Below are 20895 nucleotides of genomic sequence, written 5' to 3'. Positions count from 1 at the left end.
TCAATTTGACTGTGTTTGGAGACAGGGTCTCTAGGGGGGTAATTAAGGTTAAATGAGGTCATAAGCTTGGGGCCCTCATCCAATAGGACAGATGCCCTTATAAAAGGTGGAAGAGATGCCAGAGAGCTCTCTCTCCACGTGTGCACACAGGAAAAAGTCCACGTGAGGGCACAGTGAGAAGGTGACCATCTGCAAGCCAGGAAGAGAGGCCTCATCAGAGACCAATCCCAGTGGCCCCTTGATTTTTAGCCTCCCAGACCATGAGAAAAGAAATGTCTGTTGTTTAAGCCACCCAGTCTGTGGTGCTGAGTAGACTAATGGAAGCCCAGAAGGCGAGAGGTTTTAGATATAGTGGAAGATGTACGAAGGTGTTGCCCTCTGTGGGTTTCTGTTTTTGCAGTGGAGTATGAGGTAAGGCTGTGAGGTGGGAGCGTAGGGGTTAGGGAGTGTGGAAGGTTGGTACAGAGGGAAAAAAGGAAGTAATGATTTTCAGAGAGGAGAGTAACGTTTATTAGGGAAACATAGTAGGCTTGCCAAACTTCAATGCCAATTTGAAGTTTGCAGAGCTGAATTTATTTTATTTTATTTGATTTGATTTTCACTTTATCATTTTTTTATTGAAATGAAATTCACATGCCGTAAAATAATCACGTAAACCACTTAAAAATGTACAATTGAGGGCCTCCTAGTACATTCAAAATGTTGTGCAACCATCGGCACTTATATATAATTTCAGGACATTTCCGTTGCCTCAAAAGAAAAATCTGTAGCCATTAATCAGTCCCTGTCCCTCAGTCCTTGCCAACAACTAATTTGCATTTTGGTTCAGTGGATTACCTATTCTGGAGATCCCCTGTCCTTGAAATCATATAACATGTAGCCTTTTGTGCCTGACTTTTTTTTATTTAGCATAGTGTTTTCCTCTTTTTTTAAAAAATTTTTAAAATTTTGTATTTTATATTGGAGTCTAGTTGATTAACATTGTTGTGTTAGTTTCAGGTGTACAGCAGAGTACCCATGTACAGTTCGTATACATGTATGTATTCTTTTTCAAATTCTTTTTCCCATTTAGGTTATTACAGAGTAGTGAGCAGAGTTCCAAGTGAAGTCCTTCAGCAGAGTTCAGTGGTTTTTCTCCAGCGGTATTCGGCTGGTCCAGGGATGGCCCAGATGGCAGAGAGCTGGGTGCATCCAGGGCTCTGCATTTCCCGGGCAAGGACGACAGAGAGAGAGAGTGTTTTTGAGGGTGTGAGCTGGGGAAGGAGGGAAATGAAGGCAGGAGTTTGTGTTGGAGGGAGATCGCAATGAGATGAATCACTGCAGAGAGAAATACTGGAGGAAGTGAGCTGGACAAGTAGAATGTATTAAGTTAACAGCAGTGAATTTGATTTATTATGAGAAACTGGTGGTTAAGACCCTTCACAGCGTTACAGTAGCCAGGTCATGGGAGCAACCTAAATGCCCATCGACAGAGGAATGGATAAAGAAGATGTGGTACATATATATACAATGGAGTATTACTCAGCCATAAAAAGGAACGAAATTGGGTCATTTGTAGAGACGTGCATGGACCTAGAGACTGTCATACAGAGTGAAGTAAGTCAGAAAGAGAAAAACAAATACCGTATATTAACGCATATATGTGGAACCTAGAAAATGATACAGATGAACTGGTTTGCAGGGCAGAAATAGAGACACAGACGTAGAGAACAAACGTATGGACACCAAGGGGGGAAAGCGGCGGGGGTGGTGGTGGTGTGATGAACTGGGAGATTGCGATTGACATGTATATACTGATGTATATAAAATGGATGACTAATAAGAACCTGCTGTGTAAAAAAATAAAATAAAATTCAAAAATTCAAAAAAAAAAAGATCCTTCACAGCATTATTCCAAGGATTAAATGCGAATACTTGGTAAGCTGTAAAGTGAATTATCAGGCTGGTAAAGTAATAGCGTAGATATATCTTGATTTCCTTAAGGTACTCCACTATAGCTGTCACTCACAAGCTGGACTGATGAGTAACTAATTGCACTGTTGCAAAAACATTTTTGATTCTGCTTGTTTTTAGCTCTGGGCGAACTCCCTTGGCAAAATGGTCAGTACTTCCGTCTCAGGCAACCCTTAAGTAAGAAGTTTCAGGTGGGACATTGGATAAGTAAGGCTTTTTGGTGTTTTCCAGAAGCCAGAAATGACTAGATGGAAAAGATATCAAAGAATCATAATATTAATTTCAGGAATCTTAAGCGAAAAGTTGCAGGAACTCCAAAGAAATACATGCAGACGGCACCTTTTATACTTAGAATTGCTCAGGCAGAATGAGAATGTGATAAGACTTGTAAATTCCAAATTACATTCAGTTGTATGTAATAAAGAGATTTAAGAAGTTGAGAAAATATGTATTATTACTGGGAAAGAAATAGAAGAGTTGAAAAAAAAATGATAATAAGTAGTTGAATCAGATGGAAGCATTCATTGCCTAAGGAAAAACCCACAGCTATAAGAAAAATAATCATTCTGAATATTATATTTCTTGAATTAACAAATGCACTCATGTTTTGATAGAATTGAAAAAAGAATGTTAGATAATAAAATGCTAGCACTGTGTGTACATGTGTCTCAGCTTTTCCTGGATTCTCTGAATCAGGCAGACCTCATTTTATTGCGCTTCACAGGTACTGCATTTATTACAAATTAAACGTTTGTGGCAACTCTGCGTCCAGCAAGTCTGTTAGCGCCATTTTTACAACAGCCTCCACTGATCACTTCATGTCTCTGTGTCACATTTTGGTAATTCTCGCAATATTTCAAACTTTTTTCACTAATATTATATCTTGTTACGTTGATCTGTGATCAGTGATCTTTGCTGTTACTACTGTGACTCGCTAAAGGCTCAGATGATGGTTAGCATTTTTTCCCAATAAAGTATTTTTCAGTTAAGGTGTGTACATTGTTATTTTAGACGTAATGCTATTGCACACTTAATGGACTACAGTATAGGGTCAACATAACTTTTATATGCACTGGGAAGCCAAAAAATTCGTGTGACTTGCTTTATTGTGATATTCACTTTATTCGGTGGTCTGAAGCCAAACCCACAATGTCTCCGACGTGTGCCTGTATTCATACGCACTTTAATTCCTGTAAAATTCTTGTAGATAATGTTCCCAAAAGGTCTGTATATCAGAAAAATGCAGGTTCAGACCAAAGGAAGATACCTCGACGCAGCCGTTTTGATGTCACGGCGCTTGGATTTCCTAGGCTCAAATGAAGGATTCACAGCAAAGTGGTCTTCACTCGGGGTCATCCCTGTGCATGATCTTCTTAGGTCACACCTCAGCCCCCCACGTGGCCTGACACTTATGCAGGAACGGGGGGTTGCATGGTGCGGCTTGAGGAGCCCATTTCTCTCCAAAACTTGGGGGCCTGCTTCACATGCCGAATCCCTGTCTTAGGGCCTCTGCTTGGATGATTCACCTGCTCTGAATCCCAGTTTTGAGTTCCTGGGGCTGGCTTGGCCAGTGGTGAGTCCGTGGGGGTGTGGGTGAGGCTCTGAGCAGCCAGAGAGGAGGCTGGGAGAGGGCAGGTGTCGTCCAGGGCAATAGAAGCCAAATCTCGGTGATGTGAGAGCGGTCACAGGGATTGCGGACCATGTCCCAGAGAGATCCCCAAGGTGAAAACAGGGAAAGGCAAATCTTTCCAGTGGGAATTGGGTGGGAAGTTGAGAATTGGGTAGCTGGAGGTACCCCCAGGGGAGTAAGAGGGGCCAGAGCACCTCCAGAGGCTCGATGATTCAGTCCTCAGTCTAGACCAGAAGGGGGCTGTCTTTGCCACCAGGGTTGGGTGATGAGGGCAGAAAAACATTCCTTAAAGACTTTTTAAATTTTTTTTTTAAATTGAAGTATCGTTGATTTACAATGTTGTGTTAATTACTCCTGTACAGCAAAGTGATTCAATTATACATATATATATACATTCTTTTTTTTTAAAATACTCTTTTCCCTTATGGTTTATCACAGGATACTGAATATAGTTCTCTGTGCTATACAGTAGGACCTTGTTGTTTATCCATCCTCTATATACTAGCTTACATCTGCTGACCCCATCCTCCCACTCCATCCCTCCCCAATTAAAGATTTTTTTTTTTTTAACACAGGTATGTTCATTGTGAAGTGTGGTCCATTAAAAACTCATTAGAACTCATTACCATGCATGACCCTACTCACAAACTCTAGTTTTCCAGATGAGTAGGAAATGGGACTAGGAATTAGCCGAAGAGCGAGAAGGACTATCCTCCAGGGGGAAGGTGTGTAAGGGGGACATGAGATGTTGCAGGAAAGAGGCCCTGTAACAAACAGAGACACAGAGCGTGAGCCCTGCTAAGTTGCAGAAAATCCAGAACCAGACCCAGTAGCTCTGACTTAACAGGATTCAGATTATTCCAAATCTCCAGTAAAATAACAGCAGGACATTTTATCAGCTGGGAAATTGTGAATATGCAGATATGAGATTAATACACTGTAATGTAATCAAGAGTTCCATTTCGTTGAGTATTGCTCCTGAGTTTCATGAAATGAGCCTTGATTGACTGCACTGCTCAGAACCCAACACCTCATTTGAGTAATTGTATTTCCTCTTTTCAAGGATTATTACATTGTGCTGTTTCCTTGTTGAATTTCATCTGTAATTATATTGCTCCATTTTGAGATGGATGGGTCTCCTAGGACACTCTCATAACCCTTCCTAATTATGATTTACCTAAGCACAGTAAATTCGGTGAGCCAGTTCTCGGACACTTTCATTATTAATGAGAGCATTTTGACATCATTTTAACTGCAGTAAAATCTCAATTAAAGAGAATGAACAGAGACTGGGTTCTTCTGGTTAATTAAATCTTATAATTATCTGGGGGTTAATGAGAAGATCCTTTTGGTTCTAATTCTTTCTGTTGACTTTTATTTTCCTAGAATTTTATTTTACTTTTCAGTCTGATCAGCTCTGGAATCTCTTTTTCCCTGGATAAGTTATAATCTTCAAGTATCTCAGGTTCATTGATCATTTATTCATTCATCCATTTGCTCAGATTTATTAGGGAGCTATTAATAGGTAAGGAAGACACAATCACGTCAAAGGCAGACATAGAAATGTATCACAGGTAATCAAGGGAAAATTCTGGATGTTGCTTTTTGAACGAATTCTAGTTTATAGTTTTTTTTATGAGAACAAAGGGAGCTTTAGAAGATCAAATAAAAAGTATAAATAGTGAGTCAGACAGCACATGAAGTGGAGATTCCAACATTCTTTTTTTTGCTTATGTTGCTTTTAATGGCATTTGAGATTAAAGGTCAAATTGAATTCAACACAGTAACCCTTGTAAGGCTTGATAATCTATATTTGAAGATTCTAACTATTCATCTCTTCACCCAGAACTTCACTTCTCAACAAGATGTCTGTCTTTATTGCACTTTTCATGTGTTTTTACCTCAAATCCTAACCAGCAAAATGGGTACTTTAATTTTTTTATTTTTTAATTAATTTTTATTGGAGTATTGTTGCTTTACAGTGTTGTGTTAGTTTCTGCTGTACAGCAAAGTGAATCAGCTAAATGTATACATATATCCCATCTTTTTTGGATTTCCTTCCCATTTAGGTCACAGAGCATTGAGTAGAGTTCCCTGTGCTATACAGTAGGTTCTCATTAGTTACCTATTTTATACATAGTAGTGTATATATGTCAATCCCAGTCTCCCAATTCATCCCACCCCCTCCTTCCCCCCTTGGTATCCATAAGTTTGTTCTCTACATCTGTGTCTCTATTTCTGCTTTGCAAATAAGTTCATCTGTACTATGTTTCTATATTCCACATATAAGCATTAATGTACAATATTTTTCTCTTTCTGACTTACTTCACTCTGTATGACAGTCTCTAGGTCTATCCACATCTCTGCAAATGGAACTATTTTGTTCCTTTTTATGGCTAAATAATATTCCATTGTATCTATGTACTACATCTTCTTTATCCATTCGTCTGTTGATGGACGCTTAGGTTGCTTCCATGTCCTGGCTATTGTAAATAGTGCTGCAGTGAACATTGGGGTGCATGACTCTTTTTGAATTATGGTTTTCTCTGGGTGTTTGCCCAGGAGTGGGATTGCTGGGTCATATGGTAGTTCTATTTGTAGTTTTTTAAGGAACCTCCATACTGTTCTCCATAGTGGCTGCACCAATTTACCTTCCCACCAGCAGTCCAGGAGGCTCCCTTAGTTTATAGTTTTTTCATCATTGCCTTACACAACATGGGTCACAGAAAAAAATCTTTATTGACAGCAAGATTCCGGTGAGCTTTCTGTTGACTGAATGAAGTAGTTCCCCTCTTTACATTTCAGAATTTCAAAAATCATCATTATTCTGTGATAGGGCCTTCTGCCTCGTTTCACATTTATAAAATTGCCGCAGTGAGATGACATTCCACTTGCTATTTTTATTTTATTATGACATACTCTTCTCATAATTTTATTTCATATCTCAGGTGCCCCCAAATGTTTGGACATGATTTCTGAAAGACTTTTTGCAGTGATTTTCATTCTGATGACACTAACCTGAATTCCACAAGTAAGCCCAAACAGCCTTTGTAAGATCCACCAGTCTTGATTAGATCAGTAAATTAAGATTTTGCTCGCCGATCAGATGTGTTCAGCAACTAGCCTTTGGAGTATTTCTGTTTTGATAGCATATATTTCCCTGGAGTCTCCACACTTACTGGGGAGCTTCTCCGTACTGGAGTCCAGTCTTGGCATCAGTTTTCATTGCTTCAAAGTTTCCTTGCTCTGCTGATCAGAAGCCATTGTACCACCCTATTAAACTTTGTTCATTTTGTTATTCTTTTTTTTTTTTACATTTATTGTGCACTTTATTTCTATTATTATTACATTGTAATATATAATGAAATAATTATACAACTCACCATAATGCAGAATCAGTGGGAACCCTGAGCTTGTTTTCACTTGCCACTCACTGATAGGGTTTTGTTTTTTGTTTTTTGTTTTCACACACACACACACTGTATTTTATTTTTTACAAGAGATAAATAGACTGACACCAAGCATTGTACATGGATGACCACAACAAAAGCAACAATGATTGCAATTACCAAACACGAAACACACTCATACTATGTCATAATATTGACATTCAGTCCAGTAATCCTCCACTGTAACAGCTCCTTTACTTTGCAGTGAAAATTGATTTGTATATTCTCATTTTGTTATTTTAAAGATGATTCCATTCAGTTTTCTACATGAGGTCCCCAGCGTTTGACCCTAATGTTACCAAACCAAACTTGGGTCTCCTCGCCCACCACGCAGCAAAGCCAATCCACTGAGACCAGGTTGTGGTGAAGGAAAATACAGCGTTTATTGCAGGGCCCAGCAAGGAGAACGGGCAGGTAATGCTCGAAAGACCTGAACTCCCTGATGGCTTTCAGGGAATAGTTTTTAAAGGCAACGTTTGGGGGAGGGCTGCAGGGTGCATGACTGTCTTCTGATTGGTTGGTGGTGAGGTAACAGGGTGATGTTTCCAAAATCTCAGTCATCGACCTTCTGGCTCTAGCCAGTCTGGGGTCTCGTGCTTGTGGTCAGCATGTAGTCACCATCTTCCACCTGGGTGAGGGAGAGGTTCCTGAAGAAGTCCACAAAGATATGCATCAGATTATTATGCATATCCCTTGAGGAGGAATTAGGACTCTGTTTTATCACTGAACTCTTGTCATGACTTTTCTTGTTAAACTGCTCTTCCTTTGTTTCTGCATTCGCTCACTTTCCTAATTAGTAACTGCTTGTGCCTGCTCTTTGGAACTCAGGGAAGACCTAGGAGACTAAAGCCTTTTTCTACAAACTAGTAATGGGGAGGAGGGGCAAGGAAGGGCTTTTGTACCCAGGAGGACCCTGCAGGGTCCTGCTCGGTTTCACTAATGCTTTCCTGAAAATGAGTATGAAATATGAATATATTAAAATGAGCTATGAACTTACAGGTTATAAGAGGGTTTTTGCTCTTTGATGACTAAACTTATAACAGTGGTTATGGTTCTAATATTTAAGTATTTTTAAATTATCAAGTGCTATCTTACACAGCACCAGAGAGTCAGTACGGAACGTAAATAAGAGTTATTTTCTCATTAAAGGGCTTATCTCAGAATTCACTTCTCCAAGTTTTATTGAAGAGATATTTAGTTGCCAGAGGAATTTCCTCATTTGTTTTTTGGTTGGGACAAAGAACTTCTCGACTGGGGTTGCGTAGCTGATATGGACACTTAAATGTGGATTTTATGGACATTTTAGAGATGTTTCCCACACAAGCCCATTGGCCTTTTTTCAGAAGACATTGCATCCTCCAACTACATCCAGTTTGCTTGAATAACGCCTGTTGGAGCGGTGTGTTTGATGGGCTGGTTAAGCCTGAGTGAAGGTGTTAGGGATGGTGGGTGTGTGTTCTCTGTAGCAGAGCTCCTGGGAAGATGAACCCTGGGTCTGACTCAGGAAAGCAATTATGTTAAATATTGTCAGTACCATACATCTCCTCTTACAATATTTCCTTGGTTGAGCTCTTCATCTGAAAAAGAAAAAAGAACCTCTTCTTTAGTGATGTGGTAACTTAGCTCATTTTACTCTTGTAGTTCTGTCAAGTGTTTCATTGTTTCTCCCTGCTCATGCTTCTGGCCATAGGACAGGCCCACATTTCTTGCAAGTCTTACTCTAGACTATTATGAAAAATCTATCAGAGCAGATGAACTTGATCCAGGAGGCTTATCATGCTTTGTCAACGTGTGATCCTCAGTCCGGCGGGATTGGCGTCACCTGGGAGCTGGTTAGAAATGCAGGCTAGCAGGCCCCATCCCAGAGCTGCGTTTTAGTAAATTTCCCAGGTGATTCATGGGCACGTTGCAGTTTGAGAAGCACTGCTTCAAGAGGCATTCCGTGATCCTGACGGCCGCCTTGAGGACTCCGGCTGAGCACTGCCTGAGTGGGCTCTCTGCTCCAGTCATCGTGCTGAGCGTTTTTTATGCATTATCAGTTACAAACTTTGCATCAGATCTATCAGAGAGATAGTAATCACCCTCATTCTGCACACGAAGCTGAAAGCATAGAGGGGCTAAATTATTTTTACGGGGCTAAGCATCGAGTGTGTAGCAGAGTAGGCATCTGAGCTGTGATGTGTGCCACCAAAGTTTGTCCTCTTTATCAGGTCGTGTTTATTCAATTTGCAGATGCTTCCAGCACGCTCATTCAGAGTGTTAAAAGATAATTTTAATAAAAAGGTAAAATCGTGGCTCTCATACAGATATGAAAATGAACACTTTTTAAAATTTTATTTAACTCATCAGTGAGGAGGCTGGTAAGGGGTGACAGCCAGTTCAAAGGAACAGACGCATTTATAGGTCAGGAATATTGAGATGAACATGGCAAGGGAGACAAAACAGATTTTCCCACTGTGGGGAAGGGTTGTCCCTCCACTGGACATAACCCATTTGCATGCCCGTAGATAAGAACTGTTTTATGTTGCTCTCACTTAACTTCAATACATAGAATTGCAAAATAGCTCTGTTAAAGGACAGGCAGGCAAGGCAGATTTTATTCAGTACTACTGCAATGGGTGTAGGGACTCCTGCAGTGGAGTTTTGCTGTAGGGGAGAGAGATTGGACTCAACTCTGAATCCAACAAGGAAATGTGGGAATTTATAGCCAAGGAGCAGGTGGGGGTCAGTGGAGGGAACGTCGAGGGGTAAGGGATGATTCTCGCCAAACCAGCCTGCTAGAAATCTTGCCAAAGGCAGACCAGGGTGATTGGATATCGCCTGGGGAATGGTGGAGGATGAGGAATTTGGTCAGGTAGCAAGGGGGATCACACCTGGAGGATGGGGGATTCTGGATAAGCTGACTTAGCAGGGTTCTTGTTAAAACTGGTCTCTTAAGGACATACCCACAAATGGGTCCTAGTTGAAAAAGACCTCAGAGGAGCTTGACTAGAGTTTGGTCAAGGAGAGACCATTTGTCAGTTCCTGTAGACTCAGAATCAGGTAACCTGGAGTGGCGAGTGCTGTAGACAATGAATAGCTCTCCACTGAAGAACAAATTTTTCCCTATAAGGGGAGGTAGAATAGCACAGTGCCTAAGAACACAGACAGGTAGTGTCTGGGTTCAAAACTCTACTCCAGTTCTAACAGAGTGACTTTACATATGTTCTTTAATCTTCCAGTGTCTTATTTCTCTCATCTATAAAATGGGCACAGTCCCTACCTTGTATATTCATTGTGAGGAGTATATGACACATGAATAAAGTTTACAACAATACGTAGCGCCTGATGACCGTCCAATGGATGTTGCTGTTATCATCTTCATGCTTAACCAGGAAAGCATATCAGCATTTTTGCATCAAGGAATCTGGATATTAGTATCAAAAATATACTCAGTTTATCCAAGGTTTGCAAATTCAAAGCACATTAAAGAAAGGTCAGGGCTTCCCTGGTGGCACAGTGGTGGAGAGTCTGCCTGCCAATGCAGGGGACACGGGTTCGAGCCCTGGTCTGGGAAGATCCCACATGCCGCGGAGCAACTAGGCCTGTGAGCCACAACTACTGAGCCTGCGTGTCTGGAGCTTGTGCTCCGCGACAAGAGAGGCCGTGACAGTGAGAGGCCCGCGCACCGCGATGAAGAGTGGCCCCCACTTGCTGCAACTAGAGAAAGCCCTCGCACAGAAACGAAGACCCAACACAGCCAAAAATAAAAATAAATAAATAGATAATATCCTTTAAAAAAAAAAAAAGGTCAGAATAATCTTGGCTGTATCAAGTAAGAAAATATTTTTGGAGGTGGGTTTTACAAGACTTGGAAACACTGTACTGAGAGCAATTCCATCCTGTCTACACTTTTGAGTTGATCTCAAGGCCCCAAGGATCTCACACTCAAGGACCAGTGAAAAGAGGCACGAATGGTCCGGTGCTAGTCACTTGTTTTCTTCCATTTGTTCTCAGTCTGCTCCTATTTTATTTTACCTCTACTTTGACCCTCCTCTTGCCCATCTGGACTTGAAGTTTGAATCAATCTCCATATCAGACTTGTCCTTCTGGTAACCCTCACTTCAACCTGCTTAGGTGAGGCGGTGCCCCCTGTGTGCCTCGGAGGACTTATACCTAAACCAGGTCCACCTGTTCCCCTTGGGCAAGCTGTGGAGTGGAGGAGACCGCGAGTGAGATGGAGTGAAAGTCTTTCACGTTCATTACTCTCGATCCTTCCTTTACCTTTATAGTGGCAGGCAGTGATACTGTTAATGGGTTAGGGGAAGTTGTGCGCTTCGGTGGGTACATTGGCATTGTTCAGGTCACACACCTCTGAGTTAGCTGGTGTTGATCCTCCTGGGAACAGTTTTACAGCTCTGCAAGATGTAGTTAACTCAGAGCAACACGAAACAATTATCTCTAAGTATGCAAATTACATCCTATCTGGTAGCGGTCCAATGGACTTCCTTCTCTTTGCACATTCATTTCAGTACTTCTGATCTATAAGTCTGTGTGTTCTGTGGCTTCTGCTTTGAACTGGTTCCCTCATGGGGAATAAAAGGAAATCTTTAATGCATGTTCATTTCATATCTGTATGATATTTATGATTGTCCATTTTTGAAAACTATCTTTCAACAGTGGTGGAGGGACCAGAATACCTTAGGGTAACTGATTTAGTAAGAGAGTTAGTTAATTAATCTTTGTCAAGGGTAACCAAAGACAGGTAAAAGTCAAGGTGAAAAACCAAGTTAGCAGAGATTATTTGTAGAAATTTCTGCAAGTTAAGGTGGCTGCAGTGTTCATGTATACGGAAGTGAAATGCTAATGTAGCCATTTTCAAAGCAGTTCTTAATATTTTGAATTAAATGATACCCACCGAAACACAGATTCATGGTTTCTTGAAAGTAACGTGATGGTGGGAAATAGCCAGCATCCATTCTGCAGACTCAGCATGGTAAGCGTGCGCTTACTTGTCTGTCCTCTGCACCAGACTCTTTGCTCCAAGGCGACAGGGACACGGTCTTGTCCCCGTCCTTTCTCCCGTAGCCATAGTTCTCTGTGGCACAGATGCCTGGTGAGTGACTGAACAAAGAGGTTGGCCAGGGTCTTCCCCTCATCTCTGTAGACACCAAGACTTGATTTCGTCAGTTCTTGGGTCTGATTTCAAAGGCAGACTTGTGTTCACCACACTCATAAGCCAGAATATCAATTTGTCAATTAAAGAGCGTAATCAAACTCTCCCGGTAGGCTGGGATGCTTGCCTTTCTCCCTCGGGGAACTTGCATGGCACGGGGTGCACATGATAATTAGGTGTTTGCTTGATGAGCTTGAAGTGAGCACAGTTGGCCCCTGTCCCCTCTGTCCTAGAGCTGGCAGGCCACTTGTCACACCAGTGGACGGGGGTTTCTGCTGATGGTCAGGACGCACTCCTTGCTCATCAGCATCTCTTCCCAGGAACGGGGAAGGAGTGTGCAAGGTACGTAGGTAGAACAATTCCTATTCTTTGGATTTTCCATTTTTAGGCTGTGTTCCCCATCTGTTAAGAAATTCTTTCTTCAGAGAGAATAAAGTTGATTCGGTTTTAAGCTTTTCATTTAGATTCACAACTCAGCTTTTGCCTCCTTTCTGGTCACTGTAAGTAGAATTTGGATGTCCCAAGAACTTGGGACTTCCCTGGTGGTCCAGTGGTTAAGGATCTGCCTTCCAATGCAGCAGACATGGGTTCAATCCCTGGTCGGGGAACTGAGATCCCACATGCCACAGGGCTACTGAGCCCGTGCGCCACAACTAGAGAGAAGCCCATGCGCCGCAACAAAGAGCCCGCGTGCCACAACTAAGACCCAACACAGCCAAAAATAAATTAATTAATTAAAAAAAAAAGAATTTGGATGTTCTTGAAACTCCTTAGTCACTTACAAGCAAATGATTCTTTGGGATGTTTTATTTGTCCAGGGACTGAATGCATATTGCATTAATTAAAAGTCATTAACTCTGTGTTTTAGTGGTCCTTGTGGATACCAACTAAATAATGATGACATTACTTTGTAGGGGCTGAAGCACTTGTTCTGGTTAAGAGATATTCTTTGCATTTTCAGAGCCTTAATTATTATTAGTTTTCAGTACCCATTGTAGTCTCTAAGCTTCTTGCTATATTGTGAAATCTTGCCAGTTGGTTTTCAACTCAAGTCTGACTTATGAAGATAGAATTTCAGATCAGCCACATAGATAACAGTGATAGCAGAAATGCTTGTTTTTGTGTATCTTTCTCCTAATCTTATTAAAGATTTTTTTCCCCCCGTGACATACTGCAGTGATGAAAACGTGCCTGAAGGCTTGGTTGCCGGTACCAAAAAAATAAATCCTATAATTAAATAATAAAAGCAATCAAAATCCATAATCTAAGACTCGCAAGGAATGGAAAAAGAGGAATTTGTACCATTTAATGGTTAGCAAACTGTCAGTAAAAGATGAGACTGGAATTACGGTCAAGGGCCAGGTCCTGGATGGCTCTGTGTGTCCCTCTGAGGCTGAGGGGGGACACGGAAGGGAAATGACACGATCAGATGTGTATGCAGGACCACCCACCTCGGGGACCGTGAGGATGGAGCAGAAGGGAAAGGGCCTAGCGTACTGGACACCATGAACTTATCAAGGCACCAACCCACCTACTTGGGTGATTTTCTTCCCAGCAGTCCTCAGGGGGCAGGTATAGGAATGCATTAGGCCAGAGGCTGTATTGCTCCATTATGGCAGATTTGCAAGGTGGATGTGACAGAATGTTGAAGGAGCAGGAACTTGGGCATGCTCTTGAGATGCTACCCATGCCACAAATGAGCAGACAAGCAAGCTTGTCTAGTGATGTGCAAGCAGAGATTGTGATCTTGTAATGGAGCAATTAAAGAGACATTGGCAGGGCAATTAGAGCCATCTCAGCTCTCTGGTCCGGGATGCCTCAAGCACTAACTTGGTTCATCAGGTTCTAGCAGATCTCCAGGAGGATGGCCACCGTCCCTCCATGACTTGTCCTGGGAGGCACTCTCCAGTGTATATTTGGCAGATTGTATGTAGGCTGATTCTTTTCTCTTCTTTGGCTAATTCTGGTAAGAAGTTCTTTAAAAGGGTGTTCACCAGCAAATTGAAATTAAAAAAAAAAAGCTATCAGAGTTGATGGAAAGATAATTATTATCTTTATAATAGATAATTATCTATTATCTCATTTTGAACCCATGAGAGTCTGGCCCCAGAGATTTTGGTTCTTAGAGTTTATTTTTGTCTCCCAGACCCAACTGCTCAGACTGCCAACTTGAGTTAGTTTGTGGGGGGCAGGGGTCCCTCTCCGTTCATATCCTAGACTTCTACCTAAATGTGAGGTCCCCGGCAGCAGCAGGCTCTGATGTGCTTTCTCTGCTGCTTCCTTTACCATTTCAAGTTCTCCCTGAACATCCAGTCCTTTATGGATGGGCCATTCCAACCTGATCCCCAGTCATCCTTCCTCGGGTTATAAATCAGCCCACATGACTTGTAGCCATCTCATCTTCTGCCAGGTTACTTGTGACCCCAGGTCTTTGGATTTCCTACTTTCAGCTCGTTGTATTTCTCTCTGTCCCCTTTGCCTTGTCTGAGAGATGTCTGCAAATCAGAAGTTGAGGAGGATTTATTCTAATGTCTTCATCTGTGGTGGATGCCATCTTCTCAAATAGGACCATGACCTCTCTCAACTCAGACCTGGGAAGGTTTCTTCTTTTCCTCTCTCAAGAGCAAGTAACTCCCTTGTGGTTCTCCTCATGAGCTCAGATCTAAGGAACATCTAATTCTCATTTATTTCCACAACGGAGAGGACTGGTGGTCTAGCCCTCTCCCTGGAAGGTCTAATGCCTTCCACTTCTCCACGGGTCCTGGCATCTCTTACGGTGTCAGGTCTTCAAGCATCTTAAAACATGGCGGTTATATTGTTAATTTGTATTTCTGTCACTTTGAATAACAAACATTGTTGAAAACAGCATGAGCTAGGAGTCTTGTCTAAGAGGCAGTGAAAGGGGCTATATTGGCCAGATGCCTAATGTAGACAAACATTTGAAGTTTATGGGTTCCACAGGTCAGTATTTTAGCATTTTCCTAGGAAGATTTTAATGACATTCGATGAAAAGGAAGAAAACTAGGAAGATCCTTTGAATGAAAAGGGGGCAGGAGAGAAGGAGAGAACTCAAGGGGCTCCCCTTTCTGTTCCTTTCACTGTGGAATGACTTCTGTGGGTGGGAGAAGTATTACCATACCGTCCCCTATGGTAATAACGACAACTGAGGAAACAACACAGAATGCATTTAGGAGAACAAGAACACAACATTTATTTAGTAACTTCCGTGTATCAGCTGTTTTTATACCCATCCCATGTAATCCCTTGTCTCGGTCCATTCAGGCTGCTAGACCTGGACCGAGTGGCTTATAAATACCAGGAATTTATTTCTCACAGTTCTGGAAGCTAGAGGTCCAAGATCATAGCATGTACAGGTCTGGTGTCTGGAGAGCCCACTTTCCCATAGACAGCCATCCTCTCATTGTAACCTCACAAGGCGGAAGGGGACCAGGAAGCCCTCTTGGGCCGATTTTATAAGGGCACTAATCCCATTCATGATCGCCCCCTCCTCATGAGTTCATCACCTCCCAAAGCCCCACCTCCTAATACCATCACCTTGGGGGCTAGGATTTCAACCTGTGAATTTTGGGGGGACACAAACATTCAATCTGTAGCATCCCTATAAACTACCTTATTGAGTAAAGATTTTAAAAAGGTAACTCTTGGATTTAAAGGCCAAGGTCAGAGAGTGGAGCCCAGATTCAAGGCTGGCCCTGCTGGCTGACACCTAAGGCCCCTTTTGTCCCTCTGGCTTCATTCTCTCACCTCCACTTCCCCGCCGGTACCCTCATGTGCTTTCCATGGGCCTTCTGTGATTTCAGTTGGGCAAAGCTGTTTGGACTTTTTATTAACAAGGATACTCTCCGATTTAAGGAAAGTGCTCTGACACCGAACCCTGGGTGCCTGTGTGTCACAGTTTCACAATTCAGTCTTGCGAAGCCATCAAAATTCAAAGCACTGCTGACTTGTTAATTCACTTCATTAACGGTGCTGCCTGAATAAAATACACAGCAAATTAGAAATAAACAAATCCTTGGAAAGTATGGTAATACATTCAGAAAGCACAGAAGGTGAGGCACGTAGACAGATGGAGGAAGGACGTGGGGAGGGGGAGAAAATCGTATCAAGATAAAGAGGGAGGGACTTCCCTGGTGGCGTAGAGGTTAAGAATCCGCCTGCCAATGCAGGGGACACAGGTTCGAGCCCTGGTCCGGGAAGATCCCACATGCCGTGGAGCAACTAAGCCCGTTCGCCACAACTACTTAGCCTGCGCTCTAGAGCCCGTGAGCCACAACTACTGAGCCTACGTGCCACAGCTACTGAAGCCTGCGTGCCTAGAGCCTGTGCTCCGCAACAAGAGCAGCCACCGCAGTGAGAAGCCCACGCACTGCAACGAAGAGTAGCCCCCGCTCGCCGCAACTAGAGAAAACCCGCGCGCGGCAACGAAGACCCAATGCAGCCAAAAAAAAAAAAAAAAAGATAAAGAGGGATTTTGTGAGCCCATATGTATTTTGTGCACTGTCTTTTTAGACAGCACTTCTGGAGGATTAATTATGAATCTCTCTTGTTTATATCTTTACCTTGATACCTCCTGCTACCTCACCTCCCATATCCAACTTATTATGAAGTCCTGTCAGTTTTACCTCCAGAATAGATATCAAATCTGTCATCCTCTCTTCCTGCCAGTGGGCAAGTGGATGTGGGCTTCTGGTCCACTCTTGGATCCCGATCGCCTCTTTCTCTGGGCACAGAGGATGACTGCCCTTTTCTGACACCCACTGTGCAGTCAGGTCTGGCATGCAGCTAGTTCTGGCCAGGCTGAAGCATCCGGATACAGAGTAAGACCTTCCAGCACTTTCTTCTCCTGCCACAGCAATTATGGAAGTGGGTTGTTGAAAGGAAGGTGCCCCAAGAGTGCAGTACGCAGTATTCCTAGATTGCAGGGAGCATGGCCGCCCTAGAGAGCTACCCAGTGTCTAGTGGGCATTTCATGAGTAAGAAACAGACCTTTGTGATGCAAAGCCACTGCCATTGGGTGATGTCTGTGAGCACGTCATAGTCTGTTCCATCCTGGCTGTCAAAGCAAGTTGCCGTCCTCTGTCTCCTGGAGCCCTGCAGAAGCCTCCTAACTTTCCCACCTTCTCTGTAGTCCTGCTTCCTCTCGTTTCATTTCTCAGTCAACTACTTAAAACACACATGAGGCCAGGCCCATCCATCACTCCCCGCCCCTAACCTCCTATTGCTCCCCGTGTTCTTAGGGTCCATTCTAAACCTGGTTCACCAGGCCTGTGTGCTGTGGCCCCGACTTACTGCTCCAGACACCCTTTAGCCTTCCAGCCTTGAGCCCCACCGGCCTCCTTTCAGCTCCTCAAACATTCTGGGGCCTTTGCACATGCTTTCCCCTCTATCTGGAATGTTCCCCCCTCTTCCCAAAGTAACGCCCTTGGATCACCCTGGGGATCTCCACTCAAATGACACTTTCTCAGAGGCCCCCCGCCCCCAGGATGCAGGCAGCTCCCCACTACACTCCTCCGTGGCACCCACTGCTGTCCTCAGGACCCTAACCACAGATCAGAATTCGGTATTCATTCCTGTGGCTCTTTGTTTGATATACATCGTTCTCTTTAACCAGACTGCAAGCTCCACTAGGGAAAGGGACTATTTGCTGTGTTATCCAGCTCCGTATCCTAAGTCTCCTGTGCTTGGCTCCCAGCACGTATTAGGTCCTCAGCAAATACCTTCAGGATGATTAAATAGATGCACTACCAGGAAGCTGGAGTTGTGTGTATGTTTTTGAAGTGTAGGGAAAGTGGTGGTTGATATTTTTTTGGGCATTTACTGTGGTAGGCGTGGTACCAGGTGCTTTTCATTGTTTCCTCTATCGTGTATGTATCATGACAATAGCGCTGTGGGGTAAGGACTAGAGATGCAGAAACAGAGGCTTCAATCAGTTCAGTAGCACACGTGTGTCCGCAAGACTTGTTAGGCAGCCCGACTGCATGACCCATTTCCTTAACTCGCTTTGTGATTTGGTTTTGTTCCAACTCCAGTTTTTCCAAGTTCATAAAACAATAGCGACAGACCCTGTATCACAGCTACTGTAATAATCAAAGGCCAGATTTATCTTGCCTTCTTTTGGGAGAGAATTACTGATCTCCTGTGTCTGAATGCTTCCTAGCCAGAGACATCTTTTAAAAATAAAGCCTGCTTACATACACAATGATTAAAACTATTCAATAACTTGTTCATTGTACATACTAACCTCAAAATATGAGAACCTGAAAATACAGTCCCCCATGGAGTGTTCTGTTCTGTTTGACTTTATCATGTCAACTTTCTTTTTTCTTTTTTAATTTAGACCCGTTGTCCGAGGTGAAAATATCAATTTCCTTTTCCACAGAGAAATCCAATAAAGGGATGAAAATCAGACCTCAATTGGGCCCACTTTATCAATTAAATCTGCTTTTTGTTAACCGTATCTCATAAGCTCTCCTTTTAAATCAATCTATTTTTTAATCTCTTTCACAAAACAGCACATATCTGAACGAGAAGTTCCTCCCGCCGACAGAGAGATGCCAAAATCTGCAAGCCGGCTTGGAGACTTTATCTAACAAAACGAGAAAGTAAGTTCTACTCTTTGCATTTAATTTAATTTTTTTTTAATGGAACTTTATTTATTTATTTATGGCTGCACTGGGTCTTCCTTGCTGTGCGGGCTTTCTTTAGCTGTGGTGAGCTGGGGCTACTCTTTGTTTTGGTGCGCAGGCTTCTCATTGCGGTGGCTTCTCTTGTTGCGGAGCACGGGCTCTAGGCGTGCGGGCTTCAGTAGTTGTGGCTCGCGGGCTCTAGAGCGTAGGCTCAGTAGTTGTGGCGCATGGGCTTAGTTGCTCTGCGGCATGTGGGATCTTCCCGGACCAGGGCTCGAACCTGTGTCCCCTGCATTGGCAGGCAGATTCTTAACCACTGTGCCACCAGGGAAGCCCTCATTTAATTTTAAAATAGGTGTTTTGTAAGCGTCAAAAAATGTTTCACGGCATCTTTGAAATCATTTGGAAAATAAGACTGTTTGCGAGAAAAGCAAATATCAGACAATAACGCATATATGTGGAATCTAGAAAAATGGTATAGCTGATCTTACTTGGAAAGCAGAAATAGAGACACAGATGTAGAGAACAAATGTATGGATACCAAGGGGGAAGGGGGCGTGGTGGGAGGAATTGGGAGACTGGGATTGACACATATACACTATTGATACTCTGTATAAAGTAGACGACTGATGGGAACATTCTGTAGAGCACAGGGAACTCTACCTAATGCACTGGGGTGACCTAAATGGGAGGGAAGTCCAAACGGGGGGGGGATATCTGTATGTCTGGCTGATTCATTTTGTTGTGCAGTGGAGGCTGACACAACATTGTAAAGCAACCATACTCCAATAAAAATTTTAAAAAAAGACTTCACATGGAGGCATGACCTTGGGCTTGGAGAAGCTCCGTCGGGTGAGGGGCTGAACTGTGCAGACCAGGGTCCGACCCTGGCACTCGGGACTCTACGTATCTGTCCCTGAATCCACATTCACTCGACACTCTGTGTAGTTTTACCAGCTCAGCTTCTCTAGGCCCTCACTCTTTTTGAGAACCCCGTGGCATTCCGGACCCTAGTCTAGAACAACGCACACCTGTATCGAGCCGCTTACAGTCCCACGAAGGTTGACAGGTTGACCCCCACCCCAGTCCCAGCTGTGGTTCACTCCCAGCTTCCCACACCTGCTGACAATCCTGTATTTCAGAGAGTCTCCAGCACCATCTTCTCCGAACTGGGGAAAAGGAGTTCGAAAAGCTCCGAGCTACATGCCTGAGAGTCCCATGGTAGAGGCGCTGCCTGGGCCGTCCCGGGAAGGGGCAGAGTCTGGCGGCGCGGGGCGGGGTGGACGCGCCTTCGGGCGGGGCCTGGGCCGGCACCTGTGAATCTCCCTGGGAGGGACTTACCAGAGTTGCATGTCGCTGTGCGCTTGCCTGACCGAGTTGGAAAGTTGTTCAGGGTGAGAGGGAGGGTGGGTTCCTCATGACAGTCTTGCGCTAGGGAGACCCAGCGGCCTTTCCTTCTCTTTTTCTTCCTAATAATCAGTCTGGCCATCAGTCTTTCTCTCTCCTCTGTCTTCCTCTCCTCCTCCTCCTCCACACCTCTCTCTCTCTCTCTCTCTCTCTCTCTCTCTCTCTCTCTCTCTCTCTCTCACACACACACACACACGCACACATCTCTTCCTCCTTTAATGTACTTCCATCCCTGGAGGGTGACCCGGGGGGGAAAGGAAACTGAGGTAGGCAGCCTGGTCTAATCTCCTTTCAGCTAGACCTTGGGTTATAGACTAGTGATACTCGCTGGGAGGAAGGGACCATATCCACTGAATGTCCTAGCAGTCTGCCCCCTGCCTGAGGAATTACTTACCTTAAATGGAACCCAGGATCCGTGAGGCAGGTCTCCCTGGAGAGCGGCACGTGGGCCGTCCAGCTCTCTAGGTGTACGGGGAAATGTTTCCTAGTTTAAACGTCCCTGCCGTGTAAGGAACCCAGGGACCTCACTTAGAGGCCTCACCTACCCTTCTGGGCCAGAGGCGCACGTCCAGTGCAGGAAGCCAGGACCGGGGAGGCCCCCTGTGACGTCCCAGGTGCCTCTGCTTTGTCTGAGCCTCCCGACAGCCTGGATCC

At 43.7% G+C, this 20895-nt stretch overlaps 1 protein-coding gene across 3 annotated transcripts in view; it reads left to right on the top strand.

Annotated features, from left to right (window-relative positions):
• Positions 1 to 20895, top strand: part of ST8SIA6 (ST8 alpha-N-acetyl-neuraminide alpha-2,8-sialyltransferase 6) — a 261570-nt gene that overhangs the window by 165334 nt on the left and 75341 nt on the right. For all 3 annotated transcript variants that reach the window (XM_082385522.1, XM_082385521.1, XM_082385523.1), the window contains one exon: positions 18721 to 18810. In XM_082385522.1, coding sequence (XP_082241648.1) covers positions 18721 to 18810 — 90 coding nt within the window. The remainder of the gene's footprint in view (positions 1 to 18720; positions 18811 to 20895) is intronic.

This window comes from Balaenoptera borealis (assembly GCF_965194805.1).
Source record: "Balaenoptera borealis genome assembly, chromosome: 3".
Classification (NCBI taxonomy): Eukaryota; Metazoa; Chordata; class Mammalia; order Artiodactyla; family Balaenopteridae; genus Balaenoptera; species Balaenoptera borealis.
This window is presented reverse-complemented; position numbering and strand designations above follow the sequence as displayed.